The 18,713-nt window shown below is 59.5% G+C and overlaps 1 protein-coding gene across 1 annotated transcript in view; it reads right to left on the bottom strand.

Moving 5' to 3' along the window:
* Positions 1-2,603: 2,603 nt before the first annotated feature.
* Positions 2,604-18,713, bottom strand: part of LOC139242386 (E3 ubiquitin-protein ligase RNF31-like) — a gene marked incomplete at its 5' end in the record, with an annotated part of 72,086 nt that continues 55,976 nt past the window's right edge. The window contains 3 exons of the mRNA XM_070870332.1: positions 2,604-2,771; positions 9,129-9,242; positions 13,708-13,826. Of these exons, the coding sequence (XP_070726433.1) occupies positions 2,604-2,771; positions 9,129-9,242; positions 13,708-13,826 (401 nt within the window). The remainder of the gene's footprint in view (positions 2,772-9,128; positions 9,243-13,707; positions 13,827-18,713) is intronic.

Here is an 18,713-nt window from a genome sequence, read left to right as displayed (position 1 = left end):
GTCTTAAATCCAAGGAAGAGGCATATAAATTGGTCAGAAAAAGCAGCAAACCTGAGGACTGGGAGAAATTTAGAATTCAGCAGAGGACGACTAAGGGTTTAATTAGGAGGGGAAGCTTGCTGGGAACATAAAAACTGACTGCAAATTCTTCTATAGATATGTGAAGAGAAAAAGATTAGTGAAGACCAACGTAGGTCCCTTGCAGTCAGATTCAGGTGAATTTATAATGGGGAACAAAGAAATGGCAGACCAGTTGAACAAATACTTCGGTTCTGTCTTCATAAAGAAAGACACAAATAACTTTCCGGGTGTACTAGGGGACCGAGAGTCTAGTGAGAAGGAGGAACTGAAGGAAATCCTTATTAGGGGGGAAACTGTGTTAGGGAAATTGATGGGATTGAAGGCCGATAAATCCCCGGGGCCTGATAGTCTACATCCCAGAGTACTTAAGGAAGTGGCCCTAGAAATAGTGGATGCATTGGTGATCATTTTCCAAAAGTCTATCAAATCTGGATCAGTTCCTATGGACTGGAGGGTAGCTAATGTAACACCACTTTTTAAAAAAGGAGAGAGAAAACAGGTAATTATAGACCGGTTAGCCTGACATCAGTAGTGGGGAAAATGCTGGAATCAATTATTAAAGATGAAATAGCAGCACATTTGGAAAGCAGTGACAGGATCGGTCCAAGTCAGCATGGATTTATGAAAGGGAAATCATGCTTGACAAATCTTCTAGAATTTTTTGAGGATGTAACTGGTAGAGTGGACAAGGGAGAACCAGTGGATGTGGTGTATTTGGACTTTCAAAAGGCTTTTGACAAGGTCCCACACAAGAGATTGGAATGCAAAATTAAAGCACATGGTATTGGGGGTAATGTACTGACGTGGATAGAGAACTGGTTGGCAGACAGGAAGCAGAGAGTCGGGATAAACGGGTCCTTTTCAGAATGGCAGGCAGTGACTAGTGGAGTGCCGCAGGGCTCAGTGCTGGGACCCCAGCTATTTAGAATATACATTAATGATTTGGATGAGGAAATTGAGTGTAATATCTCCAAGTTTGCAGATGACACTTAACTGGGTGGCGGTGTGAGCTGTGAGGAGGATGCTAAGAGGCTGCAGGGTGACTTGGACAGGTTAGGTGAGTGGGCAAAAGCACGGCAGATGCAGTATAATGTGGATAAATGTGAGGTTATCCACTTTGGTGGCAAAAACACGAAGGCAGAACATTATCTGAATGGCGGCAGATTAGGAAAAGGGGAGGTGCAACGAGACCTGGGTGTCATGGTACATCAGTCATTGAAAGTTGGCATGCAGGTACAGCAGGCGGTGAAGAAGGCAAATGGTATGTTGGCCTTCATAGCGAGGGGATTTGAGTATTGGAGCAGGGAGGTCTCACTGCAGTTGTACAGGGTCTGGGTGAGGCCTCACCTGGAATATTGTGTTCAGTTTTGGTCTCCTAATCAGAGGAAGGACGTTCTTGCTATTGAGGGAGTGCAGCGAAGGTTCACCAGACTGATTCCCGGGATGGCAGGACTGACATATGAGGAGAGACTGGATCAACTGGGCCTTTATTCACTGGAGTTCAGAAGAATGAGAGGGGATCTCATAGAAACATATAAAATTCTGACGGGATTGGACAGGTTAGATGCAGGAAGAATGTTCCCGATGTTGGGGAAGTCCAGAACCAGGGGTCATAGTCTTAGGATAAGGGGTAGGCCATTTAGGACTGAGATGAGGAGAAACTTCTTCACTCAGAGAATTGTGAACCTGTGGAATTCCCTGCCGCAGAGAGTTGTTGATGCCAGTTCATTGGATATATTCAAGAGGGAGTTAGATATGGCCCTTACGGCTAATGGGATCAAGGGGTATGGAGAGAAAGCAGGGATGTAATGAGGTGAATGATCAGCCATGATCATATTGAATGGTGGTGCAGGCTCAAAGGGCCGAATGGCCTGCTCCTGCACCTATTTTCTATGTTTCTATCAACCTAGTGAACCTTCTCTGAACTGCCTCCAAAGCAAGTATATCCTTGCTGGATGGACAGCAGTTGGGTGGGAATCGTGTCGTGGGAGCAGGAAGTGGGTCTCAGGGACAAGATGAGCTTGGAGAGGGCATGAGGGGAGAACATAAGAAATCGGAGCAGGAGTCGGCCATTCGGCCCCTCGAGCCTGCTCCGCCATTCAATACGATCACGGCTGATCCGATCATGGACTCAGCTCCACTTCCCCGCCCGCTCCCCATAACCCTTCACTCCCTTATCGCTCAAAAATCTGTCTATCTCCACCTTAAATATATTCAATGACCCAGCCTCCACAGCTCTCTGGGGCAGAGAATTCCACAGATTTACAACCCTCTGAGAGAAGGAATTCCTCCCGATCGGAGAGAAACTGGAGAAAGATGCGAGTTTAGGGCTGGGGGGAGGTGGGGGGGGAGGGAACCTAACAGGAAGTTTGGCCCATGGGCTGGGGGAAGGAAGGGAAGAGGCAGCCGAATGGATAGTCTCAATCTTGACAACAAAGTCTACGAGCTTCTCACTCCGTGGAGGCGGCTGGGGGGGCGGGGGGAGGGGGGGCTGGGGGAGGCGGGGCTGGGGAGAGAGGGGTTTAAGACGACGGAGTGGTCTGGACTGGAGATGAGAAGCCGAGGGCTATCTCGGCGCTGCAGGACGGTCCGAGAGCAGTGGGCAGTTTTTTGGCGAAAGACAAACACTGACCTCCTGGAGTTGGCTCGGCTCCCGTGGGAGGGTCCTTGTCAAAGTTCACCTTGTGGTTCTGCAGCAACGAGAAAGGAAAATGTCACGGTTAACCCAGAGCGCTTCGGCAGAGGTCAAAGGGCAACAGCCACTCCAGTCGCCCCTCACCCTACCCTGAGCAAGAGTTCTTGCCTCCGAAAACCTCTGGCTGAGCAGCTAACAGTCGACAGAGCCTGGGGCCTCCATCGCTCTGTGTCCCTGCCCCCTCCCACGTCTCTCTGTCCATTCGTCTCTCTCTCTCTCCATCTGTGCCTCTATCTCATACCTTCCCCCCACCCCCTCTCCCTCTCCCCGCCATCCACTCTCTCGTACCCTCCCCGAGGCGTGGCGTCGTCTCACACTCCCAAACAACTTTTAATTAATTTTTAAACTTTTAGCCAACTTTTAAACTTATTAAGCAATTTGGGAGAACTTTTAAAACTTACATTTTCGACTCCTCCACCGAAATACTTTTAACCATCTATTATTAACTTACATCTTTTGACTTTTAGCAACTTTTAGAAACTTTTTAAATTGGGGCAACTTTTATAATCTATCACTGATCTACATCTTAGATTTTTAACAACTCTTAGAAACTTTTGAAATAAATTGGGAACCGTTATCAACTTTTAACTTTTATAATAAGTCACCTTCCTAATGCCCGTCTCCCGACCTCGGGCCATCTCCCATCAATGGCGCTACATGGCGCAGAGCTTGCGGCCAACACTTTGCCGTAGGCAATTCGGCTCATAGAGCTGTGCCTGGTCTCCAGTCGCCTTGGATCCCCTTGCCACTGGACCAAGACCTTGCTCAGCTCAGCCCGTGTGGCTGCCGGTGTGTAGCGGCCTTCCCACGTTAAAAGAACTCACGCACAGGCATCTTCCACTTCACTAATATGAAGTTCAGGACCTGGAATGTCAGGACCCACATGGACAACTCCAACAGCGACAGGCCGGAACGCCGCACCATCATAGCTGCCCGGGAACTCAGATGTTTTGACATCGACATCGCCGCCCTAAGCGAGACCCGGCGGGCAGGGGAAGGCCAGTTGAAGGAACAAGGTGGAGGTTACACCTTTTTCTGGAAAGGGAAACCAGAGGCAGAACGCCGCCTTCATGGAGTCGGCTTTGCCGTCAAGAATGAGCTGGTCGACCGCCTCAAAGACTCCCCCTGTGGGGTCAACGAACGCCTCATTGCTCTCCGTCTCACCCTATCCCGGAACCAATGTGCCACAGTCATCAGTGCGTACGCCCCAACACTCGATGCAACGGATGAGGCCAAAGAGGGTTTTATTCCAACCTCGAGACATCCCTGTCCCCGCGGGCGACAAACTGATCCTCCTGGGTGATTTAATGCCAGGGTCGGCAAAGACACAGCCCTCTGGGGAGGTGTGATTGGCAGAGAGGGGGTAGGGAAAGCCAACTCCAGTGGTACCCTACTCCTGACAAAATGTCTAGAACATGAACTTCTCATCACCAGCACCCTGTTCCACCAGAGGGACAAATACCAGGCATCATGGCAACACCCTCGCTCCAAACACTGGCACCTGCTCGACTATGTCATCGTCCGAGCCAGGGACCACAAGGATGTGCGCATCACCCGCACCATGACAGGAGCTGACAACTGCTGGACGGACCAGCGCCTAATCCGATCCATCATTGACATTAACATCGCCCCAAAGCAGAGGGGACAGCAGAAGTAGTGCCGCTAAAATGTTAATGCCGGGGTACTTAAAGACCCAGCTAAGAGAGCCCTATACAGCCAGCACCTCACAGCTAACCTGGCGTGCCTTGTTGACACTGAGATGCTGAATGCCCACAGCGCTCGGTCTGCCCTCCAGGCCTCTATAACCAGTGCCTGTGAAGAGACGCTTGGTCACTCAACCAGAGAACATCAGGACTGGTTTGATGAGAATGATCAGGAGATCCAAGAACTAATAGATCGCAAGCGTAGAACATTTCTGAGCCTCAAGCAACAACCCAACTCGGGAGCTGCAAAGAACATTACAGACAGCTCAAGGCTCAGGTCCAACAAAAACCCCGGGACCTAAAGAACAGGTGGTGGATGGAGAAAGCACAGGAGATACAACAACTGGCCGACAGCCACGATGTGCGAGGATTCTTCACCGCAGTCAAGGCCACCTACGGCCCAAACTCCTAAGGCCCCACCCCACTGCTGGCCAAGAACAGGGAAACATCAAGGACACCGAGGCTGTCGGGGCCCGATGGAAGGAGCATTTCAAAGATCTCCTCAATCGAGACTCTGCCTTTGACTCGAGTGTTCTCGACTCCATCCCGCAGCATGTGACCCGTCACCACCTCAGTGAAACCCCAACATTGCACGAGGCAGGCAAAGCCAAAAAAACAGCTCAAGAACAACAAGGCTACGGGAGCGGATGGAATCCCTGCTGAGGCACTGGAGTATGGCGGAGAGGCACTGTTGGCACGGATACACGGTCTCATCTCTCTCATCTGGAGGGAGGAGAGCATGCCGGGAGATCTCAGAGATGCAGTGATCGTGACCATCTTTAAAAAAGGGGACAAGTCCGACTGCGATAACTACAGAGGAATCTCCCTGTTATCTCCCTGGGAAAGTTATCGCTCGAGTCCTCCTCAACCGTCTTCTCCCTGTGGCCGAGGAGCTCCTCCCGGAGTCGCAGTGCGGATTTCATCCCCTACGGGGCACAACGGACATGATCTGTGCAGCGCGACATCCGCAGGATAAATGCAGGGAGCAGCACCAGCCCTTATACATGGCCTTCTTCGACCTTACAAAGGCCTTTGACACTGTCAACCGCGAGGGTCTATGGAGCGTCCTCCTCCGTTTCGGATGCCCCCAAAAGTTCATCACCATCCTCTGCCTGCTCCACGATGACATGCAGGCCGTGATCCTTACCAACGGATCCATCACAGACCCAATCCACGTCTGGACCGGGGTCAAACAGGGCTGGGTCATCGCCCCAACCCTCTTCTCAATCTTCCTCGCTGCCATGCTCCACCTCACAGTCAACAAGCTCCCCTTCGCCCCCTCCCCCCTCCCTCCTGCCCTCCCCTCCCCCCACCCACCCATCCATCACCCCCCTGCTCCCCCACCCATCCATCACCCCCCTCCCCTCCCCCACCCATCCATCACCCCCCTCCCCTCCCCCCACCCATCCATCCCTCCCCCCACCCATCCATCCCCCCCCCACCCATCCATCCATCACCCCCCTCCCCTCCCCCCACCCATCCATCCCACCCCACCCATCCATCCCCCCACTCCCCTCCCCCCACCCATCCATTACCCCCTTCCCCTCCCCCCACCCATCCATCCCCCCACCCATCCCCCCACCCATCCATCCCCCCACCCATCCATCACACCCCCCGCTCCCCCCACCCATCCATCCATCCCCCCACCCATCCATCCCCCCACCCATCCATCCATCACCCCCCCCCGCTCCTCCCAACCATCCATCAACCCCCTCCCCTCCCCCCCACCCACCCATCCATCACCCCCCTCCCCTCCCCCCCACCCATCCATCACCCCCCTCCCCTCCCCCCCACCCACCCATCCATCACCCCCCTCCCCTCCCCCCCACCCATCCATCACCCCCCTCCCCTCCCCCCCACCCACCCATCCATCACCCCCCTCCCCTCCCCCCCACCCACCCATCCATCACCCCCTTCCCCTCCCCCCCACCCACCCATCACCCCCCCGCTCCCCCCACCCATCCATCACCCCCCTGCTCTCCCCACCCATCCATCACCCCCCTCCCCTCCCCCCACCCATCCATCACCCCCCCACTACTCCCAACCATCCATCACCCCCCTCCCCCCACCCATCCATCACCCCCCTCCCCTCCCCCCACCCATCCATCACTCCCCCCCGCTCCCCCCACCCATCCATCACCCCCCCGCTCCTCCCAACCATCCATCACCCCCCTCCCCTCCCCCCCACCCACCCATCACTCCCCCCCGCTCCCCCCACCCATCCATCACCCCCCTCCCCTCCCCCCCACCCACCCATCCATCACTCCCCCCCGCTCCCCCCACCCATCCATCACCCCCCTCCCGCCCCCCCCCACCCACCCATCACCTCCCCGCTCCCCCCACCCATCCATCACCCCCCTGCTCTCCCCACCCACCCATCACCCCCTGCTCCCCCCACCCATCCATCACCCCCCCTCCCCCCCTCCTCCCACACATCCATCACCCCCCTCCCCTCCCCCCCATCCACCCATCACTCCCCCCCGCTCCCCCCACCCATCCATCACCCCCCTCCCGTCCCCCCCACCCACCCATCACCCCCCCGCTCCCCCCACCCATCCATCACCCCCCTGCTCTCCCCACCCACCCATCACCCCCCGCTCCCCCCACCCATCCATCACCCCCCCTGCTCTCCCCACCCACCCATCACCCCCCGCTCCCCCCACCCATCCATCACCCCCCTGCTCTCCCCACCCATCCATCACCACCCTCCCCTCACCCCACCCATCCATCACGCCCCCCCGCTCCTCCCACCCATCCATCACCCCCCTCCCCTCCCCCCCACCCACCCATCACCCCCCCGCTCCCCCCACCCATCCATCACCCCCCTGCTCTCCCCACCCATCCATCACCCCCCTCCCCTCCCCCCACCCACCCATCACCCCCCCGCTCCCCCGACCCATCCATCACTCCCTCCCGCTCCCCCCACCCACTCCTCCCATCCATCCATCACTCCCTCCCGCTCCCCCCACCCATCCATCACTCCCCCCCGCTCCTCCCATCCATCCATCACCCCCCCCCCGCTCCCCCCACCCATCCATCACCCCCCCTCCCCCGCTCCCCCCACCCATCCATCACCCCCCTCCCGTCCCCTCCACCCACCCATCACCCCCCCGCTCCCCCCCACCCATCCATCACCCCCCTGCTCTCCCCACCCACCCATCACCCCCCTGCTCTCCCCACCCACCCATCACCCCCCGCTCCCCCCACCCATCCATCACTCCCCCCCGCTCCTCCCATCCATCCATCACCCCCCACCCCGCTCCCCCCACCCATCCATCACCCCCCTCCCGTCCCCTCCACCCACCCATCACCCCCCGCTCCCCCCACCCATCCATCACCCCCCTGCTCTCCCCACCCACCCATCACCCCCCGCTCCCCCCACCCATCCATCACCCCCCGCTCCCCCCACCCATCCATCACCCCCCTGCTCTCCCCACCCACCCATCACCCCCCGCTCCCCCCACCCATCCATCACCCCCCTCCCCCCCTCCTCCCACACATCCATCACCCCCCTCCCCTCCCCCCCACCCACCCATCCATCACTCCCCCCGGCTCCCCCCACCCATCCATCACCCCCCTCCCGTCCCCCCTACCCACCCATCACCCCCCCGCTCCCCCCACCCATCCATCACCCCCCTGCTCTCTCCACCCACCCATCACCCCCCGCTCCCCCCACCCATCCATCACTCCCCTGCTCTCCCCACCCATCCATCACCACCCTCCCCTCACCCCACCCATCCATCACACCCCCCCCGCTCCTCCCACCCATCCATCACCCCCCTCCCCTCCCCCCCACCCACCCATCACCCCCCCGCTCCCCCCACCCATCCATCACCCCCCTCCCGTCCCCCCCACCCACCCATCACCCCCCCGCTCCCCCCACCCATCCATCACCCCCCTGCTCTCCCCACCCACCCATCACCCCCCGCTCCCCCCACCCATCCATCACCCCCCGCTCCCCCCACCCATCCATCACCCCCCTGCTCTCCCCACCCATCCATCACCACCCTCCCCTCACCCCACCCATCCATCACACCCCCCCGCTCCTCCCACCCATCCATCACCCCCCTCCCCTCCCCCCCACCCACCCATCACCCCCCCGCTCCCCCTACCCATCCATCACTCCCTCCCGCTCCCCCCACCCACTCCTCCCATCCATCACTCCCTCCCGCTCCCCCCACCCATCCATCACTCCCCCCCGCTCCTCCCATCCATCCATCACCACCCCCCCCGCTCCCCCCACCCATCCATCACCCCCCACCCCGCTCCCCCCACCCATCCATCACCCCCCTCCCGTCCCCCCCACCCACTCATCACCCCCCCGCTCCCCCCACCCATCCATCACCCCCCTGCTCTCCCCACCCACCCATCACCCCCCGCTCCCCCCACCCATCCATCACCCCCCTGCTCTCCCCACCCACCCATCACCCCCCGCTCCCCCCACCCATCCATCACTCCCCCCCGCTCCTCCCATCCATCCATCACCCCCCCCCCCCGCTCCCCCCACCCATCCATCACCCCCCCCCCCGCTCCCCCCACCCATCCATCACCCCCCCCCCCGCTCCCCCCACCCATCCATCACCCCCCCCGCTCCCCCCATTCTTGCTGCTGCCTCTCCCGCTCCTGTTCCCCCCCACTGCCAGCGTTACCTGTAGCAGGGCCTGCAGCCTGTCGACGGGCCAGTCCCGGAGGTAGGACAGACAGTCCCGGGGGTGGTGGGCATGGAGAGCATCCCTCAGCAGGCACACCGGGTCAGTGCATTTCTGAAAGCGATGGAGACGACAGTCACTGGCTGCCGAGCTCACCCCTCACATCACTTTCACATCCAGGGGCAGCAGGGAGATTATCAGTACAGATACAGTCAGTAACACAGGGTGCTGGGGGAGGGGTTACTGAGTGACAGTGTGAGGGAGCTGGATTAACATCAGTACAGATACAGTCAGTAACACAGGGTGCTGGGGGAGAGGGGTTACTGAGTGACAGTGTGAGGGAGCTGGATTAACATCAGGACAGATACAGTCAGTAACACTTGGGTGCTGGGGGAGAGGGGTTACTGAGTTACAGTGTGAGGGAGCTCGATTAACATCAGTACAGATACAGTCAGTAACACAGGGTGCTAGGGGAGAGGTTACTGAGTGACAGTGTGAGGGAGCTGGATTAACATCAGTACAGATACAGTCAGTAACACAGGGCGCTGGGGGAGAGGTTACTGAGTGACAGTGTGAGGGAGCTGGATTAACATCAGTACAGATACAGTCAGTAACACAGGGTGCTGGGGGAGAGGGGTTACTGAGTGACAGTGTGAGGGAGCTGGATTAACATCAGTACAGATACAGTCAGTAACACAGGGTGCTGGGGGAGAGGGGTTACTGAGTGACAGTGTGAGGGAGCTGGATTAACATCAGGACAGATACAGTCAGTAACACTTGGGTGCTGGGGGAGAGGGGTTACTGAGTTACAGTGTGACGGATCTGGATTAACATCAGTACAGATACAGTCAGTAACACAGGGTGCTGGGGGAGAGGGGTTACTGAGTGACAGTGTGAGGGAGCTGGATTAACATCAGTACAGATACAGTCAGTAACACAGGGCGCTGGGGGAGAGGTTACTGAGTGACAGTGTGAGGGAGCTGGATTAACATCAGTACAGATACAGTCAGTAACACAGGGTGCTAGGGGAGAGGTTACTGAGTGACAGTGTGAGGGAGCGGGATTAACATCAGTACAGATACAGTCAGTAACACAGGGTGCTGGGAGAGGGGTTACTGAGTGACAGTGTGAGGGAGCTGGATTAACATCAGTACAGATACAGTCAGTAACACAGGTTGCTGGGGGAGAGGGGTTACTGAGTGACAGTGTGAGAGAGCTGGATTATCAGTACAGATACAGTCAGTAACACAGGGTGCTGGGGGAGAGGTTACTGAATGACAGTGTGAGGGAGCGGGATTAACATCAGTACAGATACAGTCAGTAACACAGGGTGCTGGGGGAGAGGTTACTGAGTGACAGTGTGAGGGAGCTGGATTAACATCAGTACAGATACAGTCAGTAACACAGAGTGCTGGGGAAGAGGTTACTGAGTGACAGTGTGAGGGAGCTGGATTAACATCAGTACAGATACAGTCAATAACACAGGGTGCTGTGCGAGAGGTTACTGAGTGACAGTGTGAGGGAGCTGGATTAACATCAGTACAGATACAGTCAGTAACACAGGGTGCTGGGGGAGAGGGGTTACTGAGTGACAGTGTGAGGGAGCTGGATTAACATCAGTACAGATACAGTCAGTAACACTGGGCGCTGGGGGAGAGGTTACTGAGTGACAGTGTGAGGGAGCTGGATTAACATCAGTACAGATACAGTCAGTAACACAGGGTGCTGGGGGAGAGGTTACTGAGTGACAGTGTGAGGGAGCTGGATTAACATCAGTACAGATACAGTCAGTAACACTGGGCGCTGGGGGAGGGTTACTGAGTGACAGTGTGAGGGAGCTGGATTAACATCAGTACAGATACAGTCAGTAACACAGGGCGCTGGGGGAGAGGGGTTATTGAGTGACAGTGTGAGGGAGCTGGATTAACATCAGTACAGATACAGTCAGTAACACAGGGAGCTGGGGGAGAGGTTACTGAGTGAGTGTGAGGGAGCTGGATTAACATCAGTACAGATACAGTCAGTAACACAGGGTGCTGGGGGAGAGGGGTTACTGAGTGACTGTGTGAGGGAGCTGGATTAACATCAGTACAGATACAGTCAGTAACACAGGGTGCTGGGGGAGAGGGGTTACTGAGTGACAGTGTGAGAGAGCTGGATTAACATCAGTACAGATACAGTCAGTAACACAGGGTGCTGGGGGAGAGGGGTTACTGAGTGACAGTGTGAGAGAGCTGGATTAACATCAGTACAGATACAGTCAGTAACACATGGTGCTGGGGGAGAGGTTACTGAGTGACAGTGTGAGGGAGCTGGATTAACATCAGTACAGATACAGTCAGTAACACAGGGTGCTGGGAGAGGGGTTACTGAGTGACAGTGTGAGGGAGCTGGATTAACATCAGCATAGATACTGTCAGTAACACAGGGTGCTGGGGGAGAGGTTACTGAGTGACAGTGTGAGGGAGCTGGATTAACATCAATACAGATACAGTCAGTAACACAGGGTGCTGGGGGAGAGGTTACTGAGTGACAGTGTGAGGGAGCTGGATTAACATCAGTACAGATACAGTCAGTAACACAGGATGCTCGGGTGGGAGGTTACTAAGTGACAGCGTGAGGGAGCTGGATTAACATCAGTACAGATACAGTCAGTAACACAGGATGCTCGGGGAGAGGGGTTACTGAGTGACAGTGTGAGGGAGCTGGATTAACATCAGTACAGATACAGTCAGTAACACAGGGCGCTGGGGGAGAGGGGTTACTGAGTGACAGTGTGAGGGAGCTGGATTAACATCAATACAGATACTTTCAGTAACACAGGGTGCTGTGCGAGGGGTTACTGAGTGACAGTGTGAGGGAGCTGGATTAACATCAGTACAGATACAGTCAGTAACACAGGGTGCTGGGGGAGAGGTTACTGAGTGAGTGTGAGGGAGCTGGATCAACATCAGTACAGATACAGTCAGTAACACAGGGCGCTGGGGGAGAGGGGTTACTGAGTGACAGTGTGAGGGAGCTGGATTAACATCAGTACAGATACAGTCAGTAACACAGGGTGCTGGGGGAGAGGTTACTGAGTGACAGTGTGAGGGAGCTGGATTAACATCAGTACAGATACAGTCAGTAACACAGGGTGCTGAGGGAGAGGTTACTGAGTGACAGTGTGAGGGAGCTGGATTAACATCAGTACAGATACAGTCAGTAACACAGGGTGCTGGGGGAGGGGTTACTGAGTGACAGTGTGAGGGAGCTGAATTAACATCAGTACAGATACAGTCAGTAACACAGGGCGCTGGGGGAAGAGGTTACTGAGTGACAGTGTGAGGGAGCTGGATTAACATCAGTACAGATACAGTCAGTAATACAGGGTGCTGGGAGAGGGGGTACTGAGTGACAGTGTGAGGGAGCTGGATTAACATCAGTACAGATACAGTCAGTAACACAGGGTGCTGGGGGAGAGGGGTTACTGAGTGACAGTGTGAGGGAGCTGGATTAACATCAGTACAGATACAGTCAGTAACACAGGGTGCTGGGAGAGGGGGTACTGAGTGACAGTGTGAGGGAGCTGGATTAACATCAGTACAGATACTGTCAGTAACACATGGTGCTGGGGGAGAGGGGTTACTGAGTGACAGTGTGAGGGAGCTGGATTAACATCAGGACAGATACAGTCAGTAACACAGGGTGCAGGGGGAGAGGTTACTGAGTGACAGTGTGAGGGAGCTGGATTATCAGTACAGATACAGTCAATAACACAGGGTGCTGGGGGAGGGGTTACTGAGTGACAGTGTGAGGGAGCTGGATTAACATCAGTACAGATACAGTCAGTAACACAGGATGCTCGGGGAGAGGGGTTACTGAGTGACAGTGTGAGGGAGCTGGATTAACATCAGTACAGAGACAGTCAGTAACACAGGGTGCTGGGAGAGGGGTTACTGAGTGACAGTGTGAGGGAGCTGGATTAACATCAGTCCAGATACAGTCAATAACACTAGGCGCTGGGGGGAGGTGTTACTAAGTGACAGTGTGAGGGAGCTGGATTAACATCAATACAGATACAGTCAGTAACACAGGGTGCTGGGAGAGAGGGGTTACTGAGTGACAGTGTGAGGGAGCTGGATTAACATCAGTACAGATACAGTCAGTAACACAGGGTGCTGGAGGAGAGGAGGTTACTGAGTGACAGTGTGAGGGAGCTGGATTAACATCAGTACAGATACAGTCAGTAACACAGGGTGCTGGGGGAAAGGGGTTACTGAGTGACAGTGTGAGGGAGCTGGATTAACATCAATACAGATACAGTCAATAACACTAGGCGCTGGGGGGAGGGGTTACTAAGTGACAGTGTGAGGGAGCTGGATTAACATCAATACAGATACAGTCAGTAACACAGGGTGCTGGAGGAGAGGAGGTTACTGAGTGACAGTGTGAGGGAGCTGGATTAACATCAGTACAGATACAGTCAGTAACACAGGGTGCTGGGGGGAGGGGTTACTAAGTGACAGTGTGAGGGAGCTGGATTAACATCAATACAGATACAGTCGGTGATGTAAGGACGTGAGACAGGGGTACTCACGTTCTTGGCCAGGAAAGTGTTGTAACATCCGCTGCAGAACTCGTGCTGACACTGGGAACACTTGAAGTGCATGCAGCCGCCTTTAGCCAGTGCGTAACGGAACTTACAGTTCGGGCAATCTGTGAGGACAGAACGGGAGCATGGAGGGCAGGGACAGGGGGAGGGTATTCAGGGAGGGAGGGAGGGGGGAAGGGTGGAAGGGGCGAGGGGGGGAGGGGCGAGGGGGGAAGGGGCGAGGGGGGAAGGGGCGAGGGGGGAAGGGGCGAGGGGGGAAGGGGCGAGGGTGGAAGGGGCGAGGGTGGAAGGGGCGAGGGTGGAAGGGGCGAGGGTGGAAGGGGCGAGGGTGGAAGGGGCGAGGGTGGAAGGGGCGAGGGTGGAAGGGGCGAGGGTGGAAGGGGCGAGGGTGGAAGGGGCGAGGGTGGAAGGGGCGAGGGTGGAAGGGGCGAGGGTGGAAGGGGCGAGGGTGGAAGGGGCGAGGGTGGAAGGGGCGAGGGTGGAAGGGGCGAGGGTGGAAGGGGCGAGGGTGGAAGGGGCGAGGGTGGAAGGGGCGAGGGTGGAAGGGGCGAGGGTGGAAGGGGCGAGGGTGGAAGGGGCGAGGGTGGAAGGGGCGAGGGTGGAAGGGGCGAGGGTGGAAGGGGCGAGGGTGGAAGGGGCGAGGGTGGGAGGGGCGAGGGTGGGAGGGGCGAGGGTGGGAGGGGCGAGGGTGGGAGGGGCGAGGGTGGGAGGGGCGAGGGTGGGAGGGAGTGGGGAACGAGGGAGGGAGGGACGACAGAGGGGGGAAGGAGGGAGGGAGGGACGGACGAAGGAGGGAGGGACGAAGGAGGGAGGGAGGGAGGGACGAAGGAGGGAGGGAGGGAGGGACGAAGGAGGGAGGGAGGGACGACGAAGGAGGGAGGGAGGGAGGGACGAGGGAGGGAGGGACGAGGGAGGGAGGGAGGGACGAGGGAGGGAGGGAGGGACGAGGGAGGGAGGGACGGAGGACCGAGGGAGGGAGGGACGGAGGACCGAGGGAGGGGGGCAGGGGGGGAGAGGGAAGGGGGAAGGAGGGGGGAGGGGGAAGGAGTGGGGAGGGGGAAGGGGGAAGGAGGGGGGAGGGGGAAGGAGGGGGGAGGGGGAAGGGGGAAGGAGGGGGGAGGGGGAAGGGGGAAGGAGGGGGAAGGGGGAAGGGGGAAGGAGGGGGAAGGGGGAAGGGGGAAGGAGGGGGGAGGGGGAAGGGGGAAGGAGGGGGGGAGGGGGAAGGAGGGGGGGAGGGGGAAGGAGGGGGGGAGGGGGAAGGAGGGGGGAGGGGGAAGGAGGGGGGAGGGGGAAGGAGGGGGGAGGGGGAAGGAGGGGGGAAGGAGGGAGGGAAGGAGGGGGGGAAGGAAGGGGGAAGGAAGGAGGGAAGGAGGGGGGAAGGAAGGAGGGAAGGAGGGAGGGAAGGAAGGAGGGAAGGAGGGAGGGAAGGAGGGAGGGAAGGAAGGAGGGAAGGAGGGAAGGAGGGAGGGAAGGAAGGAGGGAAGGAGGGAGGGAGGGGGAAGGAGGGAGGGAGGGGGAAGGAAGGAGGGAGGGGGAAGGAAGGAGGGAGGGGGAAGGAAGGAGGGAGGGGGAAGGAAGGAGGGAGGGGGAAGGAAGGAGGGAGGGGAAGGAAGGAGGGAGGGGGAAGGAAGGAGGGAGGGGGAAGGAAGGAGGGAGGGGGAAGGAAGGAGGGAGGGGGAAGGAAGGAGGGAGGGGGAAGGAAGGAGGGAGGGGGGAAGGAGGGAGGGAGAGAGGAGGGAGGGGGGAAGGAGGGAGGGAGAGGGGAAGGAGGGAGGGAGAGGGGAAGGAGGGAGGGAGAGGGGAAGGAGGGAGGGGGGAAGGAGGGAGGGGGGAAGGAGGGAGGGGGGAAGGAGGGAGGGAGGGGGGAAGGAGGGAGGGAGGGGGGAAGGAGGGAGGGAGGGGGGAAGGAGGAGAGAGGGGGGAAGGAGGGAGGGAGGGGGGAAGGAGGGAGGAAGGAGGGAGGGAGGGGGGAAGGAGGGAGGGAGGAGGGAGGGAGGGGGGAGGGAGGGGGGAAGGGGGGAGGGAGGGGGGAAGGAGGGAGTGAGGGGGGAAGGAGGGAGTGAGGGGGGAAGGAGGGAGGGAGGGGGGAAGGAGGGAGGGAGGGGGGAAGGAGGGAGGGAGGGGGGAAGGAGGGAGGGAGGGGGGAAGGAGGGAGGGAGGGGGGAAGGAGGGACGGAGGGGGGAAGGAGGGACGGAGGGGGGAAGGAGGGACGGAGGGGGGAAGGAGGGACGGAGGGGGGAAGGAGGGACGGAGGGGGGAAGGAGGGAGGGAGGGAGGGGGAAGGAGGGACGAAGGAGGGAGGGAGGGACGAAGGAGGGAGGAACGGACGAGGGAGGGAGGAACGAGGGAGGGAGGGAGGAACGAACGAGGGAGGGACGAACGAGGGAGGGAGGGACGAACGAGGGAGGGAGGAACGAGGGAGGGAGGGAGGAACGAGGGAGGGAGGGAGGAACGAGGGAGGGAGGTAGGGAGGTAGGAACGAGGGAGGGAGGTAGGAACGAGGGAGGGAGGTAGGAACGAGGGAGGGAGGGAGGAACGAACGAGGGAGGGAGGAACGAGGGAGGGAGGGAGGAACGAACGAGGGAGGGAGGAACGAACGAGGGAGGGAGGGAGGGACGAAGGAGGGAGGGAGGAACGAACGAACGAGGGAGGGAGGAACGAGGGAGGGAGGGAGGAACGAACGAGGGGGGGAGGAACGAACGAGGGAGGGAGGAACGAACGAGGGAGGGAGGAACGAACGAGGGAGGGAGGAACGAACGAGGGAGGGAGGAACGAACGAGGGAGGGAGGAACGAGGGAGGGAGGAACGAACGAACGAGGGAGGGAGGAACGAACGAACGAGGGAGGGAGGAACGAGGGAGGGAGGGAGGAACGAGGGAGGGAGGGAGGAACGAGGGAGGGAGGGAGGAACGAGGGAGGGAGGGAGGAACGAGGGAGGGAGGGAGGAACGAACGAGGGAGGGAGGAACGAGGGAGGGAGGGAGGGAGGAACGAGGGAGGGAGGGGGGAGGGAGGGAGGGAGGAACGAGGGAGGGAGGGAGGGAGGAACGAGGGAGGGAGGGAGGAACATGGGAGGGAGGAGGGAGGGAGGGAGGGAGGAGGGAGGGAGGGAGGAACGAGGGAGGGAGGGAGGAACGAGGGAGGGAGGGAGGAACGAGGGAGGGAGGGAGGAACGAGGGAGGGAGGGAGGAACGAGGGAGGGAGGGAGGAACGAGGGAGGGAGGGAGGAACGAGGGAGGGAGGAATGAACGAAGGAGGGAGGGAGGAACGAGGGAGGGAGGAACGAACGAGGGAGGGAGGGAGGGAGGAACGAGGGAGGGAGGGAGGAACGAGGGAGGGAGGGAGGAACGAGGGAGAGAGGGAGGGACGAGGGAGGGAGGGAGGGACGAGGGAGGGAGGGAGGGACGAAGGAGGGAGGGAGGGAGGGACGAAGGAGGGAGGGAGGAACGAGGGAGGGAGGGAGGAACAAACGAGGGAGGGAGGGAGGAACAAACGAGGGAGGGAGGGAGGAACGAGGGAGGGAGGGAGGGAGGAACGAGGGAGGGAGGGAGAAACGAGGGAGGGAGGGAGGAACGAACGAGGGAGGGAGGAACGAACGAACGAGGGAGGGAGGAACGAGGGAGGGAGGGAGGAACGAGGGAGGGAGGGAGGAACGAGGGAGGGAGGGAGGAACGAGGGAGGGAGGGAGGAACGAGGGAGGGAGGGAGGGAGGGAGGAACGAGGGAGGGATGGAGGAACGAACGAACGAACGAGGGAGGGAGGGAGGGAGGGAGGGAGGAACGAACGAGGGAGGGAGGGAGGAACGAGGGAGGGAGGGAGGAATGAACGAGGGAGGGAGGGAGGAACGAGGGAGGGAGGGAGGAACGAACGAACGAGGGAGGGAGGAACGAGGGAGGGAGGGAGGGAGGAACGAGGGAGGGAGGGAGGGAGGAACGAGGGAGGGAGGGAGGAACGAGGGAGGGAGGAACGAACGAGGGAGGGAGGAACGAACGAACGAGGGAGGGAAACGAGGGAGAGAGGGAGGAACGAGGGAGGGAGGGAGGGAGGGAGGGAGGGAGGAACGAGGGAGGGAGGGAGGAACGAGGGAGGGAGGGAGGAACGAGGGAGGGAGGGAGGAACGAGGGAGGGAGGAACGAGGGAGGGAGGGAGGAACGAGGGAGGGAGGGAGGAACGAGGGAGGGAGGGAGGAACGAGGGAGGGAGGGAGGGAGGAACGAGGGAGGGAGGGAGGAACGAGGGAGGGAGGGAGGGAGGAACGAGGGAGGGAGGGAGGGAGGAACGAGGGAGGGAGGGAGGGAGGAACGAGGGAGGGAGGGAGGGAGGAACGAGGGAGGGAGGGAGGAACGAGGGAGGGAGGGAGGAACGAGGGAGGGAGGGAGGAACGAGGGAGGGAGGGAGGAACGAGGGAGGGAGGAACGAGGGAGGGAGGGAGGAACGAGGGAGGGAGGAACGAGGGAGGGAGGGAGGAACGAGGGAGGGAGGGAGGAACGAGGGAGGGAGGAACGAGGGAGGGAGGGAGGGACGAGGGAGGGAGGGAGGGACGAGGGAGGGAGGGAGGGACGAGGGAGGGAGGGAGGGACGAGGGAGGGAGGGAGGAACGAGGGAGGGAGGGAGGAACGAGGGAGGGAGGGAGGAACGAGGGAAGGAGGAACGAGGGAAGGAGGAACGAGGGAGGGAGGAACGAGGGAGGGAGGAACGAGGGAGGGAGGAACGAGGGAGGGAGGAACGAGGGAGGGAGGAACGAACGAGGGAGGGAGGAACGAACGAGGGAAGGAGGAACGAGGGAGGGAGGAACGAGGGAGGGAGGAACGAGGGAGGGAGGAACGAGGGAGGGAGGAACGAGGGAGGGAGGAACGAGGGAGGGAGGAACGAACGAGGGAGGGAGGAACGAACGAGGGAGGGAGGAACGAACGAGGGAGGGAGGAACGAACGAGGGAGGGAGGGAGGGAGGAACGAGGGAGGGAGGAACGAGGGAGGGAGGGAGGAACGAACG

This window comes from Pristiophorus japonicus, unplaced genomic scaffold, assembly GCF_044704955.1.
Source record: "Pristiophorus japonicus isolate sPriJap1 unplaced genomic scaffold, sPriJap1.hap1 HAP1_SCAFFOLD_1314, whole genome shotgun sequence".
Taxonomy (NCBI): Eukaryota; Metazoa; Chordata; class Chondrichthyes; family Pristiophoridae; genus Pristiophorus; species Pristiophorus japonicus.
Note: the sequence above shows the minus strand (reverse complement) of the source record. Positions and strands in the feature narration are given on the sequence as shown.